The 23,579-nt window shown below is 35.4% G+C and overlaps 1 protein-coding gene across 1 annotated transcript; it reads left to right on the plus strand.

The window, feature by feature from the left end:
- The first annotated feature begins 3,654 nt into the window (after positions 1-3,654).
- On the plus strand, positions 3,655-18,709 carry LOC135127294 (uncharacterized). Its single transcript, XM_064053738.1, has 6 exons — positions 3,655-4,058; positions 7,979-8,232; positions 9,961-10,300; positions 13,401-13,743; positions 14,546-14,688; positions 18,523-18,709. The coding sequence occupies exons 1-6, from the start codon at positions 3,760-3,762 to the stop codon at positions 18,707-18,709; spliced, it is 1,566 nt and encodes a 521-aa protein (XP_063909808.1). The 5' UTR covers positions 3,655-3,759.
- Positions 18,710-23,579: the final 4,870 nt, after the last annotated feature.

Raw genomic sequence — 23,579 nt, forward strand, 5'->3', positions numbered from 1 at the left:
TCCTTCATGAGGCGGTCTAAATGGACGATCTTCATTTTCGTCTTCGGCCCTCGTCGAATTCTGTAAACGACATCGTTGATTCTCGTCACGACAGTATATGGACCTTCCCAGTCTGGTGATAATTTCGGGCAACGACCTTTCCAACTTCGAGGATTATAAAGCCATACCAAATCCCCTGCCTGGAATCCTACTGAGTTACCCTTAAGGTCGTAGCGTGTTTTCATTCTGTCACTCGCCACCCGGATCTTGTGGCGCACCGTTTCGTGACCGCTCAACAGCTGCTCCTTCAAGTCATCGACGTAATGTATGACCTCCTTTGGTTCTTCACTCGGAGAGCCGAACAAGATGTCATAAGGCAGACGAAGTTCTCTTCCGAAAACTATCCGCGCCGCTGTCTGACCCGTCGTGTCATGGACAGCTGATCGATAAGCCAGTAGGAACAGTGGAAGATGTCGATCCCAGTCTTTCCGATGCTCGGCCACCACCTTCGCAAGATGTTCTTCCATGGTACGATTGAACCGTTCTACCATTCCATCGGACTGGGGGTGCAGCGGGGTAGTCCGTGTCTTCCGTATCCCTAGTACTTCAGTGATCCTTTGGAATAGATTTGACTCGAAGTTTTTGCCTTGGTCTGAATGGAGTTCTATTGGGACCCCAAACCTGCTGATCCAGTTGTCAATCAGCGTTGTTGCAACCATCGTGGCTTCTTGGTTCCGGATGGCATAAGCTTCGGGCCACTTGCTGAAGTAATCGCTGACGACCATTATGTACTTATTCCCATCCTCGGTCACCGGGAAAGGACCTGCTATGTCCACTGCAATTCTTTCGAAAGGCGAACCAATGTTATATTGTTGCATCGGCCCTCTCGCTCTAGTTCGCGGTCCCTTGGCCGCCGCACAGCTCGTACATCTCTTGCACCAGCTCTCAACGTCTTCTCGGCAACGGACCTAGTAAAATCTCTCCCTAACTTTAGAAAGCGTCTTGTTGATTCCGAAATGAGCACCAGGGCCACCGTTGTGCATCTCTCGAAGTATTTCCTTTGTTCTAATGGCCGGAACAACCAACTGCATGATGGTATGTTTCCCATCCGGACTCTCCCAAACTCGCTTAAGCAATCCATTCTCGATACACAGGGAGTCCCACTGAGCCCATAACGCCTCGAAAGAGGGTGACTCGTCTGATATTTCCGACCAAGCTGACCGTTCTGCCCGTCTTCTTTCCATTTGAGCAACGGCCCGATATCCGCGTCCTCTTCTTGGTCTTTTCTAAGCTGGGCTGTAGTCCATTCTTCGTCTTCGGTGACTGCTGTCCTACCACAGTTGACTGACGTTTCACGCTGCTCGATCTTGTCGCAGTGTTTGCAGTTCTTACATGGTCTTCTCGACAAAGAGTCCGCATTATTGTGGAGCTTACCAGCCCTGTGTCGAATTTTGAAGTGATACTGTTGGAGTCATTCAAGCCATCTAGCCACTTGTTCTTCGGGATTTTTTATCTGAAGGAGCCATGTGAGGGCTGCGTGATCGGTTCTAATCAGGAATTCGCGTCCATAGAGATACTTATGGAAGTGTTCAACAGCCCTGACAATCGCCAGCAACTCCTTCCTCGTAACACAGTAGTTCTTCTCGGGTTTCGAAAGTACACTGCTGAAGTACTCGATAACTTTTTCTTCCTTGTCCTGCACCTGTGACAATACAGCACCTATTCCGATGTTGCTAGCGTCCGTGTCCAAGATGAACATTCCCGATGATTGGGGATAGGACAGAATAGGACTAGAGCATAGTGCGTTCTTCAATCATTTAAAGGCTGCTTCACATTCAGCAGTCCAATTAAACTGAGACTTCAAATCCGTCAGCCTGTGCAGAGGAGCAGCAATATCAGCAAATCCGTTGACAAACCTTCTGTAGTACGTGCACAATCCTAGGAAACTACGGACTTCGTGTTTATCTCTTGGTCTTGGCCAATCGCGAATCGCATTGATCTTTGTTCCCGTAGTCTTGATCCCGTTTGCCGAAACAGTATGCCCCAGAAATTCTACTTCTTTTTGAAAGAGGAGGGACTTCTTCGGGTTCAACTTCAAATTTGCCTCCTTCATTCGGCTAAAGACCTCTTCCAAGTTGGTCAAGTGGTCCTCAAATGTCTTTCCCATTACCAAACATGTTTTCCAGGTTAACCCTCGTAATACTATCTCCATCGGCCTTTCAAAAGTAGCCGGAGCTTTGACTATGCATTCTTACTATAATAACGAGAAAACCGAGATGTTTGCCGAATCTAAAAGAGATTTTTGTGGGCAAATTGTGTTTTTTTATTGCCTGGTAGATGAACGAAACACATTCAATAAATTTAAGACTGTCATGCAACTATAATAAATTGCTGACTTTGGCTTCATCACAGAACAAAACACACTCAATAAAATTGAGATTCTCATTAACCAAGCTAGTCCCAGTCTGGTTTCGTTTCCACAGACCACTTTCTTACGCAACGAATTTTCTATCCTCTTGAAAATTTTCGATGTTGGGGCCTCACGGTCAGGGTATCTTCGGGCATACAATTGTGCTGGACGCCTAGCATTTTTGTGTCATTTTCCATAACGTGTCCGTAACTAAGGATCATGTCGGTTTCTCGTTGTTGAATGCATAGGCGTTTTTCTGACACTGACGTTGACTGACGCTTCTATACATTTAGCAAAGTTTGATACAATTTAATTTTGAAAAATTTTTTTGTAATCCAGGTTCAGGTGGAATCGGTATTTTGGGTTGCCTATTTTAAAAACATAAATGGGTCATCTTAGCTGAATAACCCTGTATAATATTTTTGGATCTATTTTGCATTCTACGTAATACTTATATGTTAAAATTATTAGGTGTAATCGATCAGACATGTTTTGTGTTACTTCCTGCGCGTATTAGCTATTAACATACCTAGGAATGTAAATAGTGCCATAACCGCCGCAGCCGTAAGACAGCTAAGGCGGTTAGGCACCGTTTATATCCGTGATGTGTTCAAGATTTTATCGGTTTCTGCCTATTTTAATCCAATAATCCAAAAATTAATTAAAAAATAAATAAATTTTGTTAATCACGTTTGCATGATATATTTCGGTGTCATAGTTACATTTCTTTGTTTACTCAAAAAATTGTTTTTAACAGAATTAGAAGAATGATGGATTTAGGCGACGTATTGCCCGAAAATGTTAAAAATGCAGCCACTCAAGAATTAAACAGTTCAAATAAAACCGGTAAAGTTACTTATTATTGCTTTTCACATTCATTGCTTTTCAATTCCTTGACAAATGTTGATAATTGACGTTTCGGTATTATTACCCAACCGATTTTACATGCAGGATACAGATATGATTTTTCTACCAGCCAACTTTTATTAATGTAAACATGTATGTATTTAACAGACAGAAACCGGTAAACATAACAATTTGCCTAATTTCGCTAAATTATCTGTTTACGTTTTTAACCTCGATGATCATTATTTATTACTGCTCACTATGATAGTGGGTAAACTATTTGCTTACAAATTCGTTTTAATTAAAACGTATGACTCTGGCAATACATGTAATTAAAAGTCCACATTTTTTATGGCAAGTCTGTAATTAAAAACACACATCAAGCCTAATTTTTAACTCAAAACTATGCTGCTAGAAAAACTCACTTTTTTTTTAATTTTGAATGTTGCTCGGCAGCATTTATATCCACAGCTCGAAAACAAGTAACCAATAATCGAAGCATTAAACTGTCAAAAGCTGTGCAAATGTCAGCAGGAATTCCTCGCTGTGCTTTTTTCGCGATCGTTCTCCGTTTTAATGTTATTGATTGCGTTTCCTCGTCAACAAGTCAACACGGAACAAGCACACCATCGACTATTGAAGATCAGCAATCACCGACGACGGTAACAAACTCATTTACTTCCCACGACGACAATACGACCGCACCCTTATGGCTGGCTGAAGCTCTCAGAGATATCGCTTATTACTTACGGGCACACAAATTCAATGAGTACGACAGGAGATACGAACCAGATGCAAAACTGGCGCGCAGGGAGTATTACAGGTAAAGATAGGGTGGAAACAACCCGTTTGTTGCTTCGTGGACACCTAACAGTTACTGTGATAGAAATTTAATGACTAGGTCAGCGGAACAGAGGTCAACAAATCAATAGCAGTTAATTTAACTATTAGAAGATAGATTTTAGCAAATCCATAGCCAGGACAACTTATTATTGAATAATCGCACTAATTGCCTCTTTCGCAAATTTCATATTTTCATGTATTTTATATTTGGTGAATGATTCCATTGTGTAAAAGGTAAAGCAGGTAATTTTTATATACTATTATTATTTGTCGCTATAATACTATAGGTAAGTATTAAACTACTTACCCACTCTTTTATTTCTATCATTTATAGAGACCAACTATAAAACAAGTACATTTACACTTCGTTCCAATTTGAACGCATAGAATGTAATAACTAAGTTCTAAAAATTATGAAAATTCATTTAATAATAATTAATTTAATCACGATCAGAACGAGTATTTAAAAAAAAAAACAGATGCCTAGAGAAGTTTATAAACGTATTACATATATACTATGCTTTTTCTACGACTTCAAATTAAAACGATAATAATTATCCAAGGTTGGAAAGCACGCGAACAAAACATCTTCCGAAAAGGAATCGTTGCCTCTTCGATTTCAAGTGGAGTTCCTATCAAAATGTTTTTTTCGGTAATGTTTGCATCCGCATGTGTTAACACTATCGCTTTATTTAAGCGATACCAGATATCGGTTTGAAATGACAGTAGTGACAGTTTTTTACTGAATCCGTGTTTAATGAACACGAAAACTGCCGAACGCACTTAGAACGTGACTAATGAGCCCAAACGCATCTACGGCCCGTGTTTAATAGGGCCACAGTCACGGATTATGAAAGAATGGTTAAAACATCGTTTAGCGCCGTGCATTTTACGTCTGCTAAATAACGTTTTAGAGATGGGAAAATGCATTGCTTATAGGTTTTCTAGGCTGATAGCTCAAATTATAACACAGTAAAGATAAATGGAAATGTTTCAAATGCTGAACTTGTGTAGCACAACGTTTGAGTATAATTGCAGAAAATATACAAACAAAAATGTTTTAGAAACCCGATAGCTTTGGAGGTGAACACAATCAGTGAGTTTTAACTAGTTTAGACATAATTTGAGTTACAACTTGTCAGCAGAGGTTTTACATCAATTCACCATTTCACACTCAATTTGAGCCAAAGCTTCTGGACATGCTTACATTCCAATAAGCAAAGTTACTTTTAAATCTTCAAAAGAAACCCAAAATGAAAAAAGTTTCACTGTAAGTGCAATGTGAGTAATGCTTGTTTAAAATATTTTTAACAATAATTTATAATAAGCCGAAAGAAATTGTTTTTATACTTAATCGTGAAACAGTCTCGTTCCCTAAGTAACAACATTGCCTGCAGATCTAAAAAGTACATATTACACGTTCTTATTTTTGCATTGACACGTAAGAGTCGTCGCCGCAACTAAAACGTATGCGCAAGTTTTATCTAATGTCTTAAATCCAGAACTTTGTTTCGATTATTTTAAAATAAGTAGACAAAAAGTTTATTTGCACAATATAACAATTTAGTTCAAAAGCTTTAACGAAAAACTCGCGAAAAATGTGGGGCTCATCCTCAAGTTGCTCATGTCCAAGGCCTTACCTCGCACAGCTACGACGCATTTGTATTACATGTGCTTGAGACATTGTTACATGAAACCTGCAGTAAACATTGCACAAATATCCTCGTAAAGTATTTGTGATTAAGGCTCAATGCGAATTCATAAACCACTAGTATAGGAGTATGCTATTTCATAAAATTACAAATTTTTGAGGAAATTCCATCACTTTGTTGATGGAGATAATTATAGATACATATTTTAGTTACGCATTTTACCATCTACACGATATTCTGAAAATACATACAAAATTTGACAACAATCGGTCCAGTAGTTTCGAAAATGATCTATCTGTCTAATAAAAATCGACACAGACAGACAACAGACAGAAAGAAGAAACCTCTTTCTTTTTTCATACTCTGTGGGGTCATAAAACGTCGAAAACATTAAAGTAGCCAGTCAACCCATGTTAGAAAACTGCAATATATAATAAACGTCATTGTGTTCGACTATTTCACTATCACTTAAACCGTGCGCGACTGAGCAAATCAATAACCAGAACTTTAAGAACTATTACAATAAATTCATAGAAAAAACCATTATGTTTGTATTGTATTTATATCGAACGTGATGAATATATCATTTACTTAAAACGTCTATGTGTGACCAATACGATGTGTAGAATTCATATCATCATGGCCTTATAAGTAGGTCATTCTTCCGATAAGAAATACACGAACTCCACGGATGACTGTAAAACACAAACGCTGTTTCGCCAGCAAATGAAACCTTAAACTGATTCCAGTCTCACAATTATTCAGCACAGTCCCCCCTGATTGCAGTGTAAATAAAGCCATTTGTCTTTGAACATAAGAAACGAAAATTATATAAACTGTAAACACCTAATGTTGCATTAAAGCATTGAAAAGGGACAGACTTTAAATATAGAAGTAAACAAACTATGTAGTATTATGTAATTTAAACTTCAAGAATGGTTTCTCCAGTTTGGAACTGCCGTTACAATATCAGTTTTTTTTAATTTTGCAATAGTCAGTTGGGTCTACGTATCTAAAGTGAAGTCGCCGGTGTGAGGTACAGAAGGGCACCTCAGGGATAATGCATACTTAAGGCATTACTGAAGGATCAGGAACGGAGCTGATCGCCATGTCGGCGTGTCAGTTATTCTTGTGGCGGGCAGGTTTGGCGGCACCTGTTTTCCGGGCAGACGTCGCTTATACATTCCAGATGTGGCCTGAAGGCATGTTAATTACTTGATCCACTTTAGAACTCCTTGAAGAGGGAACAGCATCGATTTCGGGCGCCAGTTTTTATACGTAGTATACTTCAATTTCAAGATTGTTTAATTTTTTTTTTATTTTAGCGGTTCGGTCCAATTCGAGTCCGAAATGTTGTAACTGGTCTAAGATTGAACTGCGTATCAAAAACCGCGATTAGATTCGACTAAGTCTCTATAAAGCGTCATCTAATGGCCCTGTTATGATTGTGTAGCGTTGGCCAGGTTTGCTCGGCTGATCCAAAATATGATACAAGTCTGTATACCGAAAGTCTGTAATATGAAACTCATGAAATTAACTTGATTTTCTCTAAGTATCATACTTAAAAGTAGTTTTACATTATACTAGGCCTACCTTAGGCCTTATGAAATACCTATATTAAGTACCTTCTTTTTTGTTCATCGATACTAAAACAGATCTGCTGTTTACGCTCTTAGAAGCGTTGCCTGCTACCCTGCTATAAATTTCCTTTCTCCATGGTTTCTAAGCTATTTAAATCATCCTGAATTTCGCTGTGCTAAGATTAATATTTTCTCATATCCACTCAAGGTCTATAATATTTCAAGGTCCCTCTATATGTACTGATTCGACATCCGTACCTTTCCAATCCGTCGAAAACTCAACACACTCGCAACTCAAGAACGAAATCGTTGGAGATTTCACTCTTTGATTTGAAAAAACACTGCTGAGTGCTGACTTTATATTCCGTGACGGTGGATGATCTCTACACAGCATAGCGCTTAATAACAATAAACATTATTCTAATTTCTAACTACAACATACCTTTTCAAAAGGATATTTATTAACACTGATAGGTACTAAAATTATTATTCTCTCTAACATACTGCTTTGAGTATAATACGACGGTTTATTACATGTTTAGTCAGTGGACCCAGTTTTGTCATACCTTAGCTGTTAGTTTAATCGAACCGTAAATTGTAAAAATCTTTTCTGGTAATTTTTAAAAAATAACTAACTTCCACTTGCAAAATTATGTTTTATTTTGTAGAAGCTTTCCCAGACCACCTCTCCGTTCTCTACATTGGGAAGTACACAAGTATTGTGATGAATCTCTTATTGAATGTGCAAACTACTTGAGAAAACGAGTGGAAAACACAGGACTGAAACGAATCGATGATACTGCCGCAGTTATTCATGAACAACAATGGAATGTAAGGAATAACTCGAAACAAATAGAAATTGTGAACCAAGACTGTATAAAGATGAAGGAAGCAGACGACATACAAGCCAATCCATTCGAAGGTAGGGATGGTGTGGAGACAGAACAGACCACTTCAGTTAAGTGGCAAGATTGCTTTTTAAAACATAACTTGCAACTGGTGAAGCTTTGTCGAAACTTAAAGCTACATCGAGACGCTACTAAAAGATTTTCATTTATTATAGACTATTTGGATTGGCCGCTTAACCCAGAATTAATATTTGAGGAATCCAAAAAAAATTAGGACAAATTTGTTTACATTACGATTTATTTTTCGTCTACAAGGTCTTTTAAAAACGAAACAAAAAAATTGTATAGAATAAACTCACACATTGCAAAAAAAAATTATAATAATAAACAATTTATAATGTAACATGTTGCGTTATCTGTGGTTTAAATATGAATCCAAACTTGTAACTTTACGCATATGGGTTATGGTAAACAATTTAGACTAAAATTTATGATTTATATTGAAACTCAACTTTGTACACTTTTTTGAAGCTTTGGTAATACTCTAATGTACCATAAATTCTTAAAATACAGTACTGTCGCTGTTAGTTATGTTGTATGTGTATCAAAAGTGATATATTTGTCCTCAGTAAAAAATGTATAACGTTATCACAAAATTTTGAAAAAAAATAAAAATTGAAACATATACACAGCATAACTTTAGCTTTGGACACACAGGGATTAACATACTAAAAATAAAATTACCATAATCAAATTTTATAATTTATCTACGAACCTGGCTTCGATTGCCAAACACCAACTCTTGTCTAGGTCGGGCGTTTACCAACTCGGCACCTTAATTCCAGTGCGCTGTCATATTCGCTCATCTAGGCATGGCATTAGGTCAGATCCAACAAATAGGAAGCGAAATAAAAATTTATCAGTTAAAAGAATTTTTGTTTTTGTATCGAATGTCATATTAGAAATTCCAAAATTTAGTAGCACATAATACTTATCAGTAGATGTGATGACAAGTTAAAATCATTTTTTTTTTTTATATAAAATCATCTTCTAAACAGATTTATGTGTGTGCTATATAAATTTAATAAACCTATACCACTTTTTCTTTTTGATTATTATTCTCATTATTGTTAAAAAAATTAGAAACCGTAACACTATTTCTCTACTTTGCGTTTAAATTACTCTATTACGATACGCAATCGCGTGTCGTAATAAATACACTAGGTGCCATAATAATTTCACTAAACGTAGTGAAATTTATGTTTTTACTGTTGTCATTACGACACGGAGGAGCTATCTGCTAGCTGTTATAACTGTCTATCATCTTTTTTGTTTAAAAAGGCGCAAAGTAGAAAAAATACTGTATGATACTCGTTTATAAGACATTTTGTTGGACTTACTCCTTTACTAAAACCGTGCTTGCGACAAAATGCTTCTTATAAAACTCCTATCACAATATGCTATTACTGCACTCTGTTATAAAAAGCATGTTGTTAACTATTAACATTTGTAGATATCTGCGAAGAAAGTAATTGTCCAGCTAATTTATGTTGCAATTTCTAGGTCTGCTAGTTCATAGACATGAATTTAATTGTGATATATTAGTATTAGACTTAAAAAAGCAACACGAAATTATTAACATCAGAGCAATTTATTTGCATCGTGCTTTAAAAAATAGTGTTTTGTAACTAAGTATAAGTTACTAATTATTATCATCAAATCTTATCAGCATAATACATATCGTCTCTTAATTATAGACTATTCGCTTCATTTCCTGCTTAATTAAATAAGACACCCATCAGGTCCTCTCGAGCGCTTTCAATGGCGTGTCACGGCAAGTTATTACCTCTGCTGGTACACGATGAAGTCCCACCCATTCCTCGAACATCTCTCGGACAAATGCGATAATTTCGCCAATTGTTTGGACCCCGATTTCGGCCCAAATAACGAAGATCATCGTGCCAACGACGCAATCCCTTACGCCTGTGCCCTCTACAGCTTTTGCCCGGATCCCTGCTGTCCCGTCGAGCACCTGACTAGGCCGGAAAACTGCTGGAACATGCCAGATAACCCCTGCTTTGAAGCTAATCCTATGGGTCAGCGAGAATGTGTCGTGAAGCGTTCTCAGAATACGGACTTTAGGTGGGTATTTAAACTATTACCAGCGACAACAACATGCGGGTGTTGCCTCCACCCGGAATTATCTCATTTTTAAATCTACCTTCCGGGTTTTTCTCATGCTCTAAATTAGACGAAAATGTCAAGTCAGGTTCTCGTATTTCACGGCCGAAACGTGGGCGAGGAAATTACATAAAAAATATTCGATTTCCTGCGTCCTAATGTCGTTACCTTGACTCGGAGATATATAGGTTTGTAAATCACCTGTCAGTACCCAGATGCCCCATATTTGAAAAGACTTAAAAATAGCCAGTGGTTAATAACACCAGTGTTCCATAAAAAAGCCAAGATCCGTAAAATTTGCTACAATTTCTGTTTTAAAATAGAATGTCAGTGTAGCTATATATTTATGAGACAAATTATTCATATAGGTACAGGGTGATTATTTTATGTGTTCAGGCCTGAATACTTTCCTGTAGGCAACACATTATAAGCAACTTTGATCAACCTATTGTTCTTTTTAAATTAGCAATCATACTTAATTAGTAAATGCAACAACACAAAAATCACATTATGTAATAAATGACAACAAAGATGTCAAGCAACTAATAATGGCAAAATTCAAACACAATAGAGCCCAATTTATTCAATCCTAGAACGAATACAAATAAAATAAATAGGTATGCTATAGTAAGTGCTCAAACTGCTCACCTTAACTTTCTTCACACAGCGCTATCCTGCGTTCAAAATTTCTATGTAGTCTAATTAGAATCTCGGGTGTGAAGATCTGTATGACACCACGATCCTTTCGCGTGAATGCCTGAAATGGCATGGGTGAAATCCATTTACCGCAGATGTTACAAACCCAACTCTAAATAATCTGCAATTGTCTTGTGATGTGCCGTTAACTCACGTGAAGATTTTCTTCTATAATTTCAGTCAAGGCAGCTTCATTTTCTGGCGTTATTACTGTACAACGCCTAACTTAGGTTTCTTAAATTGATTAACTTCTCATAACGTTTTTTTAAGTTGTCTAAATGCTTAGTTAGAAGAAATTGAATCGTCTGCCACATACACGAGCGGCAGCATCGATATTTCCTAAAGTTAAATGCATATCGGTTTTTTTTCGGAATTCAAAAACATTGTTGGCAAAAGTAAAAAATAATTTGACTGCTAGAATTACTTTGTCATAATTTTGGTGCAGTCATTATTCTCTACAAGTTATTTATTATTGTTGCACGTAGGGGTTGGCAATTGAAACAGATTGGGCAGTATACCAAATTTATTGGAAGAAAATGTCGCTGGTACGGGTGTTGCTTACAATTATCACTTGTCTGCTACAACTACAACTACTTCTACAACTACTCTTCAACTACTACTTCAACTACTTCTTCAACTACTACCTCTTCAGGTTGCGAGCTAAAAGTTATATATTGACAACTATAGTCATGTGACCGGCCATAGTTGCGGAGTAATGACATGACCTCCTTAATTTTGATTGAATCGATACTTAGCAATCGCGGAAAAGGAAATGCAACTCAACTTAACTTCGAATTCGCTTCTTCCTAACTACGCTTGCACATGCTGCCGCAGCAACCCCAATTAAACAGGATATTTCACAACATTATTTATAAAAAATTTAAGAGGAAGTCGTTTATGGAAAGTAAAATGTGCTGCCTATTCAGACTTATCGAGCCGTGAACAGATAAAATAATCACCCTGTATATTTAAACATTGAAAACTTTCTTCTTTTCTTTAATTTTTTGAGAGGTCCACTCAACTGCTGTTCTTTTTCCTTGCATGAATTAGGCTTTTAACTAAAACAGGTCAGTTAAAACACACACACATTCCTTATATTATTTCTAGCAGCAATGAAAATTTAATTTATTGCAGGTGTAAAACTACAAATTTTGTTTTTTTTTTTTTGTGGCGAAGGAAAAAAACTTCACAACGAAAACTTATATGACGATTCTAGCGACGATACAGTAAATATTAAATTGTTTCATAATTAACACAGATATTACTTCTCGATCGTAAACTAAGGAAATACTGCAATCAAGTCCATATCGGGCGACTGGCTGCGTACATATTTTCTAAATGGGTACTGGTAACTCTTTAACCAAAATGTATCTGTGTATCAACCCCAAAAAATTAATGACGTCATCTAAAAGTTTTGTCGAGTAAATCCAATCTAAAATTTGCAAAATGTGATAAGTCTATACTTGTAATTTATCATTGCATTCATATTTTTTAGATCTGCTTGTACACGGTGAGAACAAAAAATTAAAATCCTTGAAATTTGCTGTAAACTACCAATGGCAACACTGCAAAATAATGATATACTTTCCTTTGTTGGAGGTGTCTGACCATGGTAATGATATTAAACAAACAATGGAAACAAAACAACGAAACAAACAATTCTGTCGTTTAATTTCAAAAATGTATTCCACCAGTGATTGCTGTGATATCTTTTCTATTCTGGGAGCTTGCAATGGAAATTTTACTGCTGTGGCAAGAAAATACGTTAGCCTAGATTAGTATACACATTTTATAAAATATTTGAACGAAAACGTAATTACATAATTTAATAAACAGAAATCATCGCTAAAATTGTTAACAAACATTGCAAAGTTGTAATGTTGGTTAACAATTTTAGCGATTATTTCTACTGATTAAATTATGTACTTATTTAGATTATGAACACTACAATTTAAAAATGCCTTGTAATTCAAATTATTGTTAGTTTTATCTTATTATTAATTTTAAGTACTTTAAAAAATGTGTTTTTGCAAACATTAACATTTTTGTTCTATATTAGATTTTCCTTAAAATTGATTAGGGAATAAGTATATTTTTTGCACTTTATATTATATTTATCAGTAAATTATACAAATTTATAAAAAATGGTCGTAGGTTGTTTCGACGAAACTTCACTCGCCCCTGAAATACAATAGTATGAGTTGATGCGCCATTTTCTGAATAGCCTGCATATATACATATAAAAGTATAAAAGTACCGTTTATAACTATGTGAATAATTTTTTATTATTATATTAGAGCAGTTGCAATGTTGCTAGATTTTAGGATTTGATAAATTAGCGTCACTTATATGAAGTTATTTTCAGAGATATAATTTTAAATAGATGGAATGTGAGCTGTTCTTGTCCGAAAAAAGGCTTCCAATGGAGCTCCTTTTATGGAATATGCATAGATATTGACGAATGTGTGCTAGGAAACCATTCTTGTGACCCGAACAACGAGATGTGCCTTAATTTACCAGGAAGTTTTCAATGCGCTTGTAAATGGGGTCACACCCATGACGCAAAAACTGGAAAATGCAAAGCAAGTAATGCACTTATCCATCTTATTTTACACAATGAAGAACGTGAGCAAGAGAAAACAAATGAAACTCTGTGGAGTAAATTTTTACGTTTATTCGAGGAAAAGTCCTCAAGCAAGGAAACTTCCGTACAAACTAATTTAATTATTGTTTCGTGTACTTTAGTTTACTTTCGTGTGTAATTATCTTAGTAATAAAATATTAGCATTTTGAGAAGAAAATCTATTTAGAGTGTTGTTACAGCGGTGTAACCACAAATTGACTGAAAACAACTATCAAACTTGCTCCAGCTGCTGCTTTCCGATTTAATAGTGCTTAGAAGGAGCGATTTTAGTAACAAACATGTGCAGTGAGAAGACACTATTATTATTACAGCGCAAGCATTGTTTGCACCAAGTGGTGAAGACACTGTAACAACTGCAATACTGAAAGTAAATCTGGTAATAAAGACCACGTGGCTTTAATGTCTGGACGTTCAACTCCACTTTCGAGAAGTCTTCGAACTTGTAATGATGCTTCACTTCAAAACCTAAATATTTAACCTCATTATGTTAACAATGAAGCCTACAGTAATAGAAGTAGTAACACATATAGTCTTACAAGCCAAAACTTTAATTAAGTTTATACCTTCACGAAAACACGCTCTGTATCTATTGAATGTTGTAATGTAAAAGTAAACTACACAACAAAATTACGAAAATGCGAGTATTATAATGAACTTCAGAGTCTTTTATGCTTACCTTTAATTATGTCGTTAATTAAAAGAAGGCATACATAAGTTTGAGAAAGTGCTAAAAATACTTGAATAAGGTAGTCAACCTGAACTTTAAAAGCTTCCATACAAGTTTATTTGAAACCATAATTTTTCTTTAAGACGAAATTGAATCGTGTGTTGTTTACAGAAGAGTCGTAATGCCGATTCATTTTCAGATACTAGAAAAAGTCTTTTATCGGGCCAACTTGAAAGGAGTCGCAGTAAAAATAGGACCTTCCGGGTCACAAATCTTGTTCCCTTACACCAGAACTCCACCTGTACACGGAATACGTTTTATTCGCGTCACTGAGGAAATAAGGTGTTTTTGTGATTTAAAAAAACGTGCTTGCTCTTGTAAAGAACAAAATGTGAAGAATCACTTCACATTTCATCGCAGGTTTATTAATATATATATATACTAAACTTGTTTCTATATATTAATCGTTATTAGATTTACGTTGGTATAGATTACAGCATCTATTATGCGAAGACTTGCTCTGAAGCAATTACATTATATTGAGAGATTTGCGCAACACACTGTCGGAAACTTTACTAGAACGATATTTTAGAACGTTACGCTTTCGAAATTAGAAAAATGTTATTAAGAGCTTGTTGTTTTTTTAAATAAAAATTGTACTTGATTTTAAGGTAAAATTAAATAAAACCAAATTTCACTCCTAAACCGTAATACAAATAAAATTCTTCCTGTCGTTGACGATCTAAAAAAATTGTTTACAATGGACTAACTGTGTAACGTAATAATGCTTTTCGGAAAAAAAGGACAAATCGTGTAGATCTTTAAACACAGTACTTAACACATCCAATTCGGTAGCTGGGCACCTGCATACGCTGCTCTTTATTTTAGACCTTTCTCGGACCCTGCAAAAAATCCGCCGCAGTTTATATGTGGGGATTAAAATATTTTCTCCATCCTGCACTCTACTTTTCGTAAAACTCATGACAAACCTGTCAAAAATTGATCGCATACCCAGTTCCATGCGCGATCTCAACAACCACTGGAAATCGACAGAAATATTCTTTGATTTTTCTATGTTTCCAATTGCAATTTACTGCTAATAAGCAATTTGACTAAAACAGTGAGTCTAATTCACACAATGTCAAAATTGTAGCTTCATTATTGCCTCCATCTAGATATATCGTTGTTTTGGTATTAATTGCATCCACCATTACCTTTTGTATAGTTATTATTGTTCGCAGGAAAATGCAATGTTGTCGGTTTGTAGTGATTTCGTATTCTATTTTCAACCAAATCGTGGTCTGCATGAAAATTGTAATAGACTGTCATTCTTGATAATTAGTTCTTCAGTGTAATAACCAGTTCTGGTGCGCAAACTTGTATATACCTACCGCTCTTTCAAATATTTTTACATTGAAATACGAGTTGTACATGTTTAAAAAGTAAATAAAAGTTTTAAAAGTATGTCCTTTCAGAATTCTACTTGCTCCTGGCTCAGTGTCATTTAGAGTCATTCGCACGGTTGCTAGTTTTTTCAATTTCATAGGGCAATAAAATTTTAATGAGTACAAGACTAACCTTCTTAGAATAACAATGGATATATGGTTAAAATAATCATCTTTCCATGATAATTGTGTAACAGGAACACATTCTTAACAATTTCATATTTAATTAATCTAATTACACACAGATATTTTAGATTTTAGCTATTGATTAATTTAAGATTTCATGAACTTTTTAAAGAGAAATAACAATTTAGGTTATTTAAGATTAATAATATAAGATTTGTAAGTAAGATTAAGTAATAATATACTATTATATTAATATCTATTTTGGTTTTATTATATAAAATTTGTCAAATAACTTTTGCACTTTTATTATTTATAACTTTTGCTTGATATAAGAAGGACGACGGTTTTGTATACCAATAAATTGTATGGTCCGTTAGTGTCAGTTAGAGCGACAATGATCGAACAGCCTTCTCAGTACTGCAGAATTTTTGGCATTCGCAAACGACACATGTCGCTGGCAGTTGTACTTGGGAAGATAGTTCGTCGTCACAGAGAGTAGGTATATACGAGTTGGCTTCCAGGGTCGGTTTTTGATCCTTTGTCGAAAAATGAGTATAGATAAATTGGCTTCGATGGTGCAAGGAGAGTAGATTTTATAATGCCGAAGATCAAATTACGTCCTGATCTACCATCTTTAGGTTGCTGTTGTAGACTGTTTTGCCTTTGATTTTACTGCAATACAACGGCAAAATTCGAAAATACAAAGATTTGCAGATTATCTTATGGATATGTATATTTCAGAGGATCCGATATTCCTTCCAAAATGTGGACTGAATGTGGTTTTGTATGTTGTATATGTTTTGTTTGAGTACTTTCGAAACTTAGATATAAGGAATTCACGTTCGGTAGATGTAACTAGATTTGGTAACTTTTTTTTTTAAGCTGTGTAACTGCGGACATAATTGTTCTAGTGTATAATGTATAACTGGGATGTCAGAAAGTAGGTATCAAAAATGTGACATGTAAGTAAGTAAATGTCAAACATCGAAAATGTGATGGTTTTGTGGTAATCTGCTGAATCTATTTTTGAATCAAGGAGAAAATCACATCCCTCTAAAAGCCCAAAGAGGAACCCGCATGTAAAATTGTTAACCTTTTCCCTTCACTAGTTTTTTTAGGAGGACAAGATTTGATGTCATCATCATGGATCCACAATTTTACCATAGATCCGTTTTGATATATCCATGTCTCATCCAAGGAAATGAAAAGTAAATCTTCATCACTATCACGCAATTGGAGATACCGCCTTATAAATTTGATTCTGGTAGCGTGGTAGCTATAACATATTTAAAATGTGAAAAACTTTGCCGTCGGAAACCTAAATTTATACGTGTATTACGTACAATTATTCTCTAAGCCGAGTGTTTTCCCTCTTACAAAACAATAACGAATAACTGTTTCCGTTTTACCCAAGCGTTGTCCATTTTTCTCTGTAATTTTTTGATAACCACGAAATATTTCTTGTCTCTTTTCCCTTAAAATGGGCTTTCTTGTGACCACTTTTGTGGAAATTGTTTCCACACTGTATTTAAGGGTTTTCTTGAAACGAAGCGTGTTGCAACTAGAAAACTTTGTTTTTTTTCCACACAAGTCAGATTTGACATTTGAATTAGAAAATTAGACAGTTGATGCCAATCTTTAGTTTCTAGTGATCTTAAGATTGCAACTTAACCACAGAAAAGTTTCTGTCAGCTACTTCTACTGAACGTGAATGCTTATTAATTATAGTTTTATTTTGAAGTCGTAGAAAAGGCATAGTATGTAATATCTTTATAAACTTCTCTAGATACTCGTGTTTAAACATTCGTTTCGCTTCGCTCCACTCGTGCTTAAATAATCTTGCGACTAAAGAGACGTTTGTAACACTTGTCACAGGCGATATACTATTTGCGTAAAAAGTCAGTTTCTGTGCTCAAACAAAATATAATAGGAGTAACAAATTTTGAACTTGTAAAATGTATAGCTTATAGAAACAAGCCAAAAATAATAGATATTTATTTTATTAGGAGTTTAAGTGATACTTTACGTGTCGAGTATGAACGATTAAACGCCGAGCGATAGCGAGGCGAATTAAGTCCATACGAGTCACGTGAAGTCACTTAAACTCCGAATGAAATACAATATTTTATTTTCAAACGATTAATCTTCTTTTGAAATGATTATTTCCTATCTTCTTGCTTCATTAAGGAATTGCCTTGATTTCACTTACCATAGTTACTATGGTTGACAACCACTATGATTTTGACATATTTATACTCCGGTGGAGTATAAATGTTTTATTTATACGCCGGCGGAGTATAAGTAGTACTTATACGCCGCTCAAAAACGCTGTCATAGAAATGACACTTTAACCCCGATAAGAGCGTCAGTTATATGACGTTTGAAAATAAATACTATTCAGGTTTATTTTGATTTATTATTTACTTATCTTTGGAACTAAATATATTAGTAACGAAAATAAGAAATACAGGGTTATTCGGCTAAGATGACCTATTTATGTTTTGAAACTAGGCAACCCAAAATACCGATTCACCTGAATCTGGATTACAAAAAATGTTTCAGAATTAAATTGTATCAAAGTTTGCTAAATGTATAGAAACTTCAGTGTTGACGTTGGTCAGTGTCAGAAAAACGCCTATGCATTCAATAACGAGAAAACCGACATGATCCTTGGTTATAGACACGTTATGAAGAATGACACACAAAGGCTAGGCGTACAGCACAATTGTATGCCCGAAGATATCCTGACCGTGTGGCCCCAACAAGAGAAAACGGAACCAGACTGCGAATAGCTTGGAAAATGAAGTATAACTTCTTGCACAAGTTAATGAGAATCCTCATATGGGAGGGAGTTATGGGACAAATTGCTATTGCTAGACAAACAAATAAATTTCATCCTAACCGCTCTAGCCATCTGCACCTGGAGCATGCACTTCGACCCACAAACTAACCACAAAGATTGGATTTTTATAACTTTATAAGAAACCAAGTGCAAATTAATCCCAATTTTATTGAGTATGTTTTCTTCAGTGATGAAGCCTAAGTCAGTAATTTATTACAGTTGCATGACAGTCTTAAATTTATTGAAATGTGTTTCGTTCACCTACCAATAAAAAAACACAATTTGCCCACAAAAATCTCTTTTAGATTACGCAAACATGTCGGTTTTCTCGTTATTATCGTAAGAATGCATAGACATTTTGCTGACACTGACGTTTCTATACACTTACAAGCAAACTTTGATACAATTAAGTTTTGAAACATTTTTTGTAATCCAGGCTCAAGTGGAACCGGTATTATGGGTTGCCTATTTTAAAAACACAAATGGGTCATCTTAGCTGAATAACCCTGTACATGTATATAAGAAGAAAAATAACAACAATTTGTTAAAATTAAAAATTTTGTGTGCAATGTTCAGGTGCGGTCCTTTGCCATTCTACCTGCTTTGTCTGGCAGGAGATGGGAGCCAACTATGGTATGTGTAACAGGAGCTAATTCAGCTGTTAGTCAGGGTCCAAAGTGGCTGCGGTAGCTAACTACTAGGCGTTTGTCACGCATTCACTCGGCTAAATCCTGAAACCTGCCTATCATCTACAAACAATCAGTTTAACAACATTACCCACAAAAGTTGACATCCTGATCACGACAGCGACTTCTTCCACATCAAGTTTCTACCGTTAAACCCATACGATAGAAACAACCGACTTTTACTTCCCGAGCGAAAGCTAAGGAAGTATAGTAATCGAGTCCATCAGACGAATGGCCACTTTTATATTTTCTCGACGTTTCATGACCCCTACAGTACGAAAAAAGTAGTCTCCCGTTTCCGTCTGTATGTCTGTGTCCATTTTTATTAGACACGTTGTATGTATATCAGAAATATCATGTAGATGGTTAAACGCTAACCAAAATTTGGCTAATGATCCCCACCAACAATTTGATTGTGTCATTTCAATGAATGGTATTTTAAAATGATTTGAATGTTACACAAAAATATACTCATGTAGTTGTAGTGTCCGAATGCGCTTTCAGTTTTTTCGAAAAAAGTTCAAATTTTCACGAAAACATTTGCAAGGTATATTCACGTTTTATTCCCAACACGGTTTGTACGTCTCCATGGCGCAGTGGGTGTATCGGACAGAACAACAACTATGCGGTACTGCGATTATGAGTTCGATGCCGAACTTGGCCGTCTCCTTTTTTTTTTCAATGGTGTAATGCTGTAAATATTTTTATTTTGTGCTGTGACTAGAATTAACCATGTTGATCATGTCATCACAAATTTTTTATTGGTCAAATTAAGAACGAGTCACCCCATTTTCTCGAAAATGCAAAGAATACGCACGTCTTTATATAATAATGATAAAATAAGATTTATAATATTCAGAACATTTTGTTCGATTGTGGTTTAATTAATAATAATTTTAATTCTATTTTGAGAAGACAAGTTCATTCAAATTAAACTACTTTCTACTGAGATTCTTTCGATCTATAAACATGAATAAGCACTTGAGCTTCAGATTGCTATTCGTAAAATCAAATTTTATAATTTTTTTAAACAGCTGAATTTTCGGATTATACTTACAATAGCTTTCAACCAATTTTTACTTCCCGAGCCTAAGCAAAGGAAGTATTGTAATCGAGTCCATCGGCAGACTCTCTACTTTAACAATTTCTCGACCTTTCATGACACCTAGATTACGAAGAAGTAGGTCTCCCGTTTCCGTCTGTCTGTCCGTCTGTCTGTCCGTCTGTCTGTCCATCTGTCTGTCCGTTTGTCTGTCCGTCTGTCTGTCCGTCTGTCTGTCCGTCTGTTTGCCGTCCCGCATTTATATTAGACAGAAACTACTGGGCCGATTGTTGTCAAATTTTGTATTTATATTAGGAATATCGTGTAGATGGTAAAACGCTAACCAAAATTTGTCTAATCATCCCCACCACTACTGTGATGACGTCACTTCAAAATTGTACATAGTAAATGGATTCTAAAATGTATAAAATAACACAATCCTACCCATGTAGTGTATAACTCTGAATATACTTTTTACCAAAAACGTCCAGATTTTTTTGAAAAAAATCCAAATTTTGAAACAACATTTTGTAATTTAATTTGGAATCTGCAAAACCGAATGCTTTGAAATCTTGCAGACGGTTTATAATTATGATTAACATAATGAATTTTTAATCAAAATATATTTACTTATCCCCTCCAAAAAATTGATGACGTCAGTTCAAAAGTTTGCCGAATAAATCCTACCTAAAATGTACAAAATATGATATGTCTGTGCTTATGATTTATCATTCAATTCAAATTTTTTGAACTTGCATATACAGGGTGACTCAAAAAAATAATAAATGCGTGAATTCATTCTATTGATTTAATCAGGAACTACAAAACCGAATGCTTTGAAATCTTGGAGGTGTTTTAAAGTTATTATAAGGATAGAAAATTTTTGATCAAAATGTACTTGCTCATCGCCCCTAAAAAAATGATGACGCTACCCTAAAATTTTGCTGAATAAATCCTATCTAATATGTACAAAATATAATGAGCCTGTACTTGTGATTTATCATTCCAATCAAATTATTTCGATTTGCATATACATGGTGACTCAAAAAAATTAATGAATGCGTGAATTTATTCTATTGATTTAATCAGGAACTATAAAACCGAATGCTTTGAAATCTTGGAGATGTTTTAAAGTTATCATAGGAATGGAAAATTTTTGGATAAAAATGAATTTGCTCATCCCCCCCTAAAAATTGATGACGTCACCTCAAAATTTTCTCTTAAATGTGCAAAGTATGATAAGTCTATACTTGTGATTTATCACTGCGTTAATATTTTTTGATGTGCTTATAAAGGGTGTCTTAAAAAATTAATGACTGACTCAATTTATTTAATTTTTCAAAGAAGCGGGATTTGTGGCACTGTATTGATCAAATTGAGAACCTGATTTTTTATCTTTGCTTATATTATCTCACAAAAAAACTAATGAATCAGTCGATTTATTTTATTGAATAAATTAAGAATTACAAAACTGAATACTTTGAAATGTTGCAGACGGTTTGAAGTTATTGTAAGCATGGTAACTTTCTAAGTAAAAACCTCAAAATCTGTCTGTTTATCAATCCCAAAAAATTGATGACGTCATCTCAAAATTTCGCCGAATAAATTCTACCCAATGTGCAAAATTTGATGAATTGTTACTTGTGATTTATAACTGCATTCATATTTTTAAATCTGCTTAGACAGGTGGCTCAAAAAGTTAATGAATGTGTCAGTTTATTTTATTTTATTGATTAAATCAAGAACGGCTCAGTCCATTTTCCCATAAAATTTTGCGGATACAATACTGTTACTTTTAGTATTACACTGCACCAATCCAAGTTGATATACATGTACTTGCAAAAATGTTGATGAACGTCATCGCAAAATTATGTAAAGAAAAAACTGAACTCGAAAATGCTGGATATGTTTCATTGTACTTCAGGAACGAGGCAAGTTCTGTTGAAACAACTTTCGACCATTTTTTTTTTGCTATGATGATTGATGTGGCTAACGTCATGCATACAACTGAGTCAGTTCCGCTCTATTCACCTCCACCGAATTTTAAATCTCTGTAGAAAGGTCTCAAGAAGTACTAAATTTTACAACAATATTGATTTATTAAAAAACTTCAATTTTTACAGATTTCTGCACACCATTTGTTAAATTCTTAAATAAATACTCGAAAGCCAGTTGAATAAAGACTTATAAAACAACCGTTACAGTGCAACTGTATCGCAAGTTGGAATTTATTAATTCTTTGGAGTTGTAATCGGCATAGAAAATAATGCCCCACCGATATGTTTCATTCGAGATAGTGTAGCTTCAATCATTAGTAGGTACCCACAGAAAACTATACATAGTGCAGTTTTACAAAAATCATAAAACAATTGTCAAGCAGCAGGATTGCCCAAATTCTTGTATTTTCATCAAACTCTTTTCTGACAAGTCCACCCCACGTTTTTTATGGACGTATTGTGCCAGGAAATTTTTAATCGATACAACATAAATCTTTGGAATTACCGAAAATATAAGACAATAAATCAGGTTTGGAAGGCGGCAAGGTGGGCCGTCCGAAGAGTAATTAGAGATCGATAGGCCGTAAATCTTGACGGTAATATTACCGTAGGTTATGCAGCAGCAACGGCATCCATGCCCTTCCGGGGATGACCGACTGACCCTTATTCGTCTCTCTCCCTCAGATTGAGGCGACATAAACGCTTCCCGACTGGAATTGAGCCAGCAGATAAAGAATTAGAGAGGCTGTCCCTAAAACCACGGCGATTCAGGTAACGGTAACTGCCACTAAAGTGTCTCATCTGCAATTCCCTCTGATAAATCACCTGGCGATAAATTTAACCCGTCGTTCTATCTACCTTAATGAACTACTTTACACACCACTGCTGCCACAGAGATGGCCGATGTACCAGACGGTGCATTCGCTCAGATTCATCGATTATCAGACATAGAAGGATTCTTCGATGCTTATCTGAGTCTGAGACATGGTCGACTGCGTTATTTCATACAGAAAAGACACATTGGAAGAGATTTGCATATTTTACAAGTTAGTAAACCTTTTCCCGTATTCAAAACTGATGCATGTTGCATTCACA

Source organism: Zophobas morio, unplaced genomic scaffold, assembly GCF_036711695.1.
Source record: "Zophobas morio isolate AGI-343-1 ecotype UQ-CSIRO unplaced genomic scaffold, CSIRO_AGI_Zmor_V1 ptg000011l, whole genome shotgun sequence".
Classification (NCBI taxonomy): domain Eukaryota; kingdom Metazoa; phylum Arthropoda; class Insecta; order Coleoptera; family Tenebrionidae; genus Zophobas; species Zophobas morio.

What these genes read in the sequence shown, in the direction of transcription:
- LOC135127294 (XM_064053738.1), top strand. Translation starts at nt 3,760, where the DNA reads ATGTCAGCAGGAATTCCTCGCTGTGCTTTTTTCGCGATCGTTCTCCGT. An exon ending in ACAAGCCAATCCATTCGAAG is followed by an intron (nt 8,233 to 9,960) that starts GTAGGGATGGTG and finishes GACACCCATCAG; the next exon opens with GTCCTCTCGAGCGCTTTCAA. An exon ending in TCTCAGAATACGGACTTTAG is followed by an intron (nt 10,301 to 13,400) that starts GTGGGTATTTAA and finishes AGTTATTTTCAG; the next exon opens with AGATATAATTTTAAATAGAT.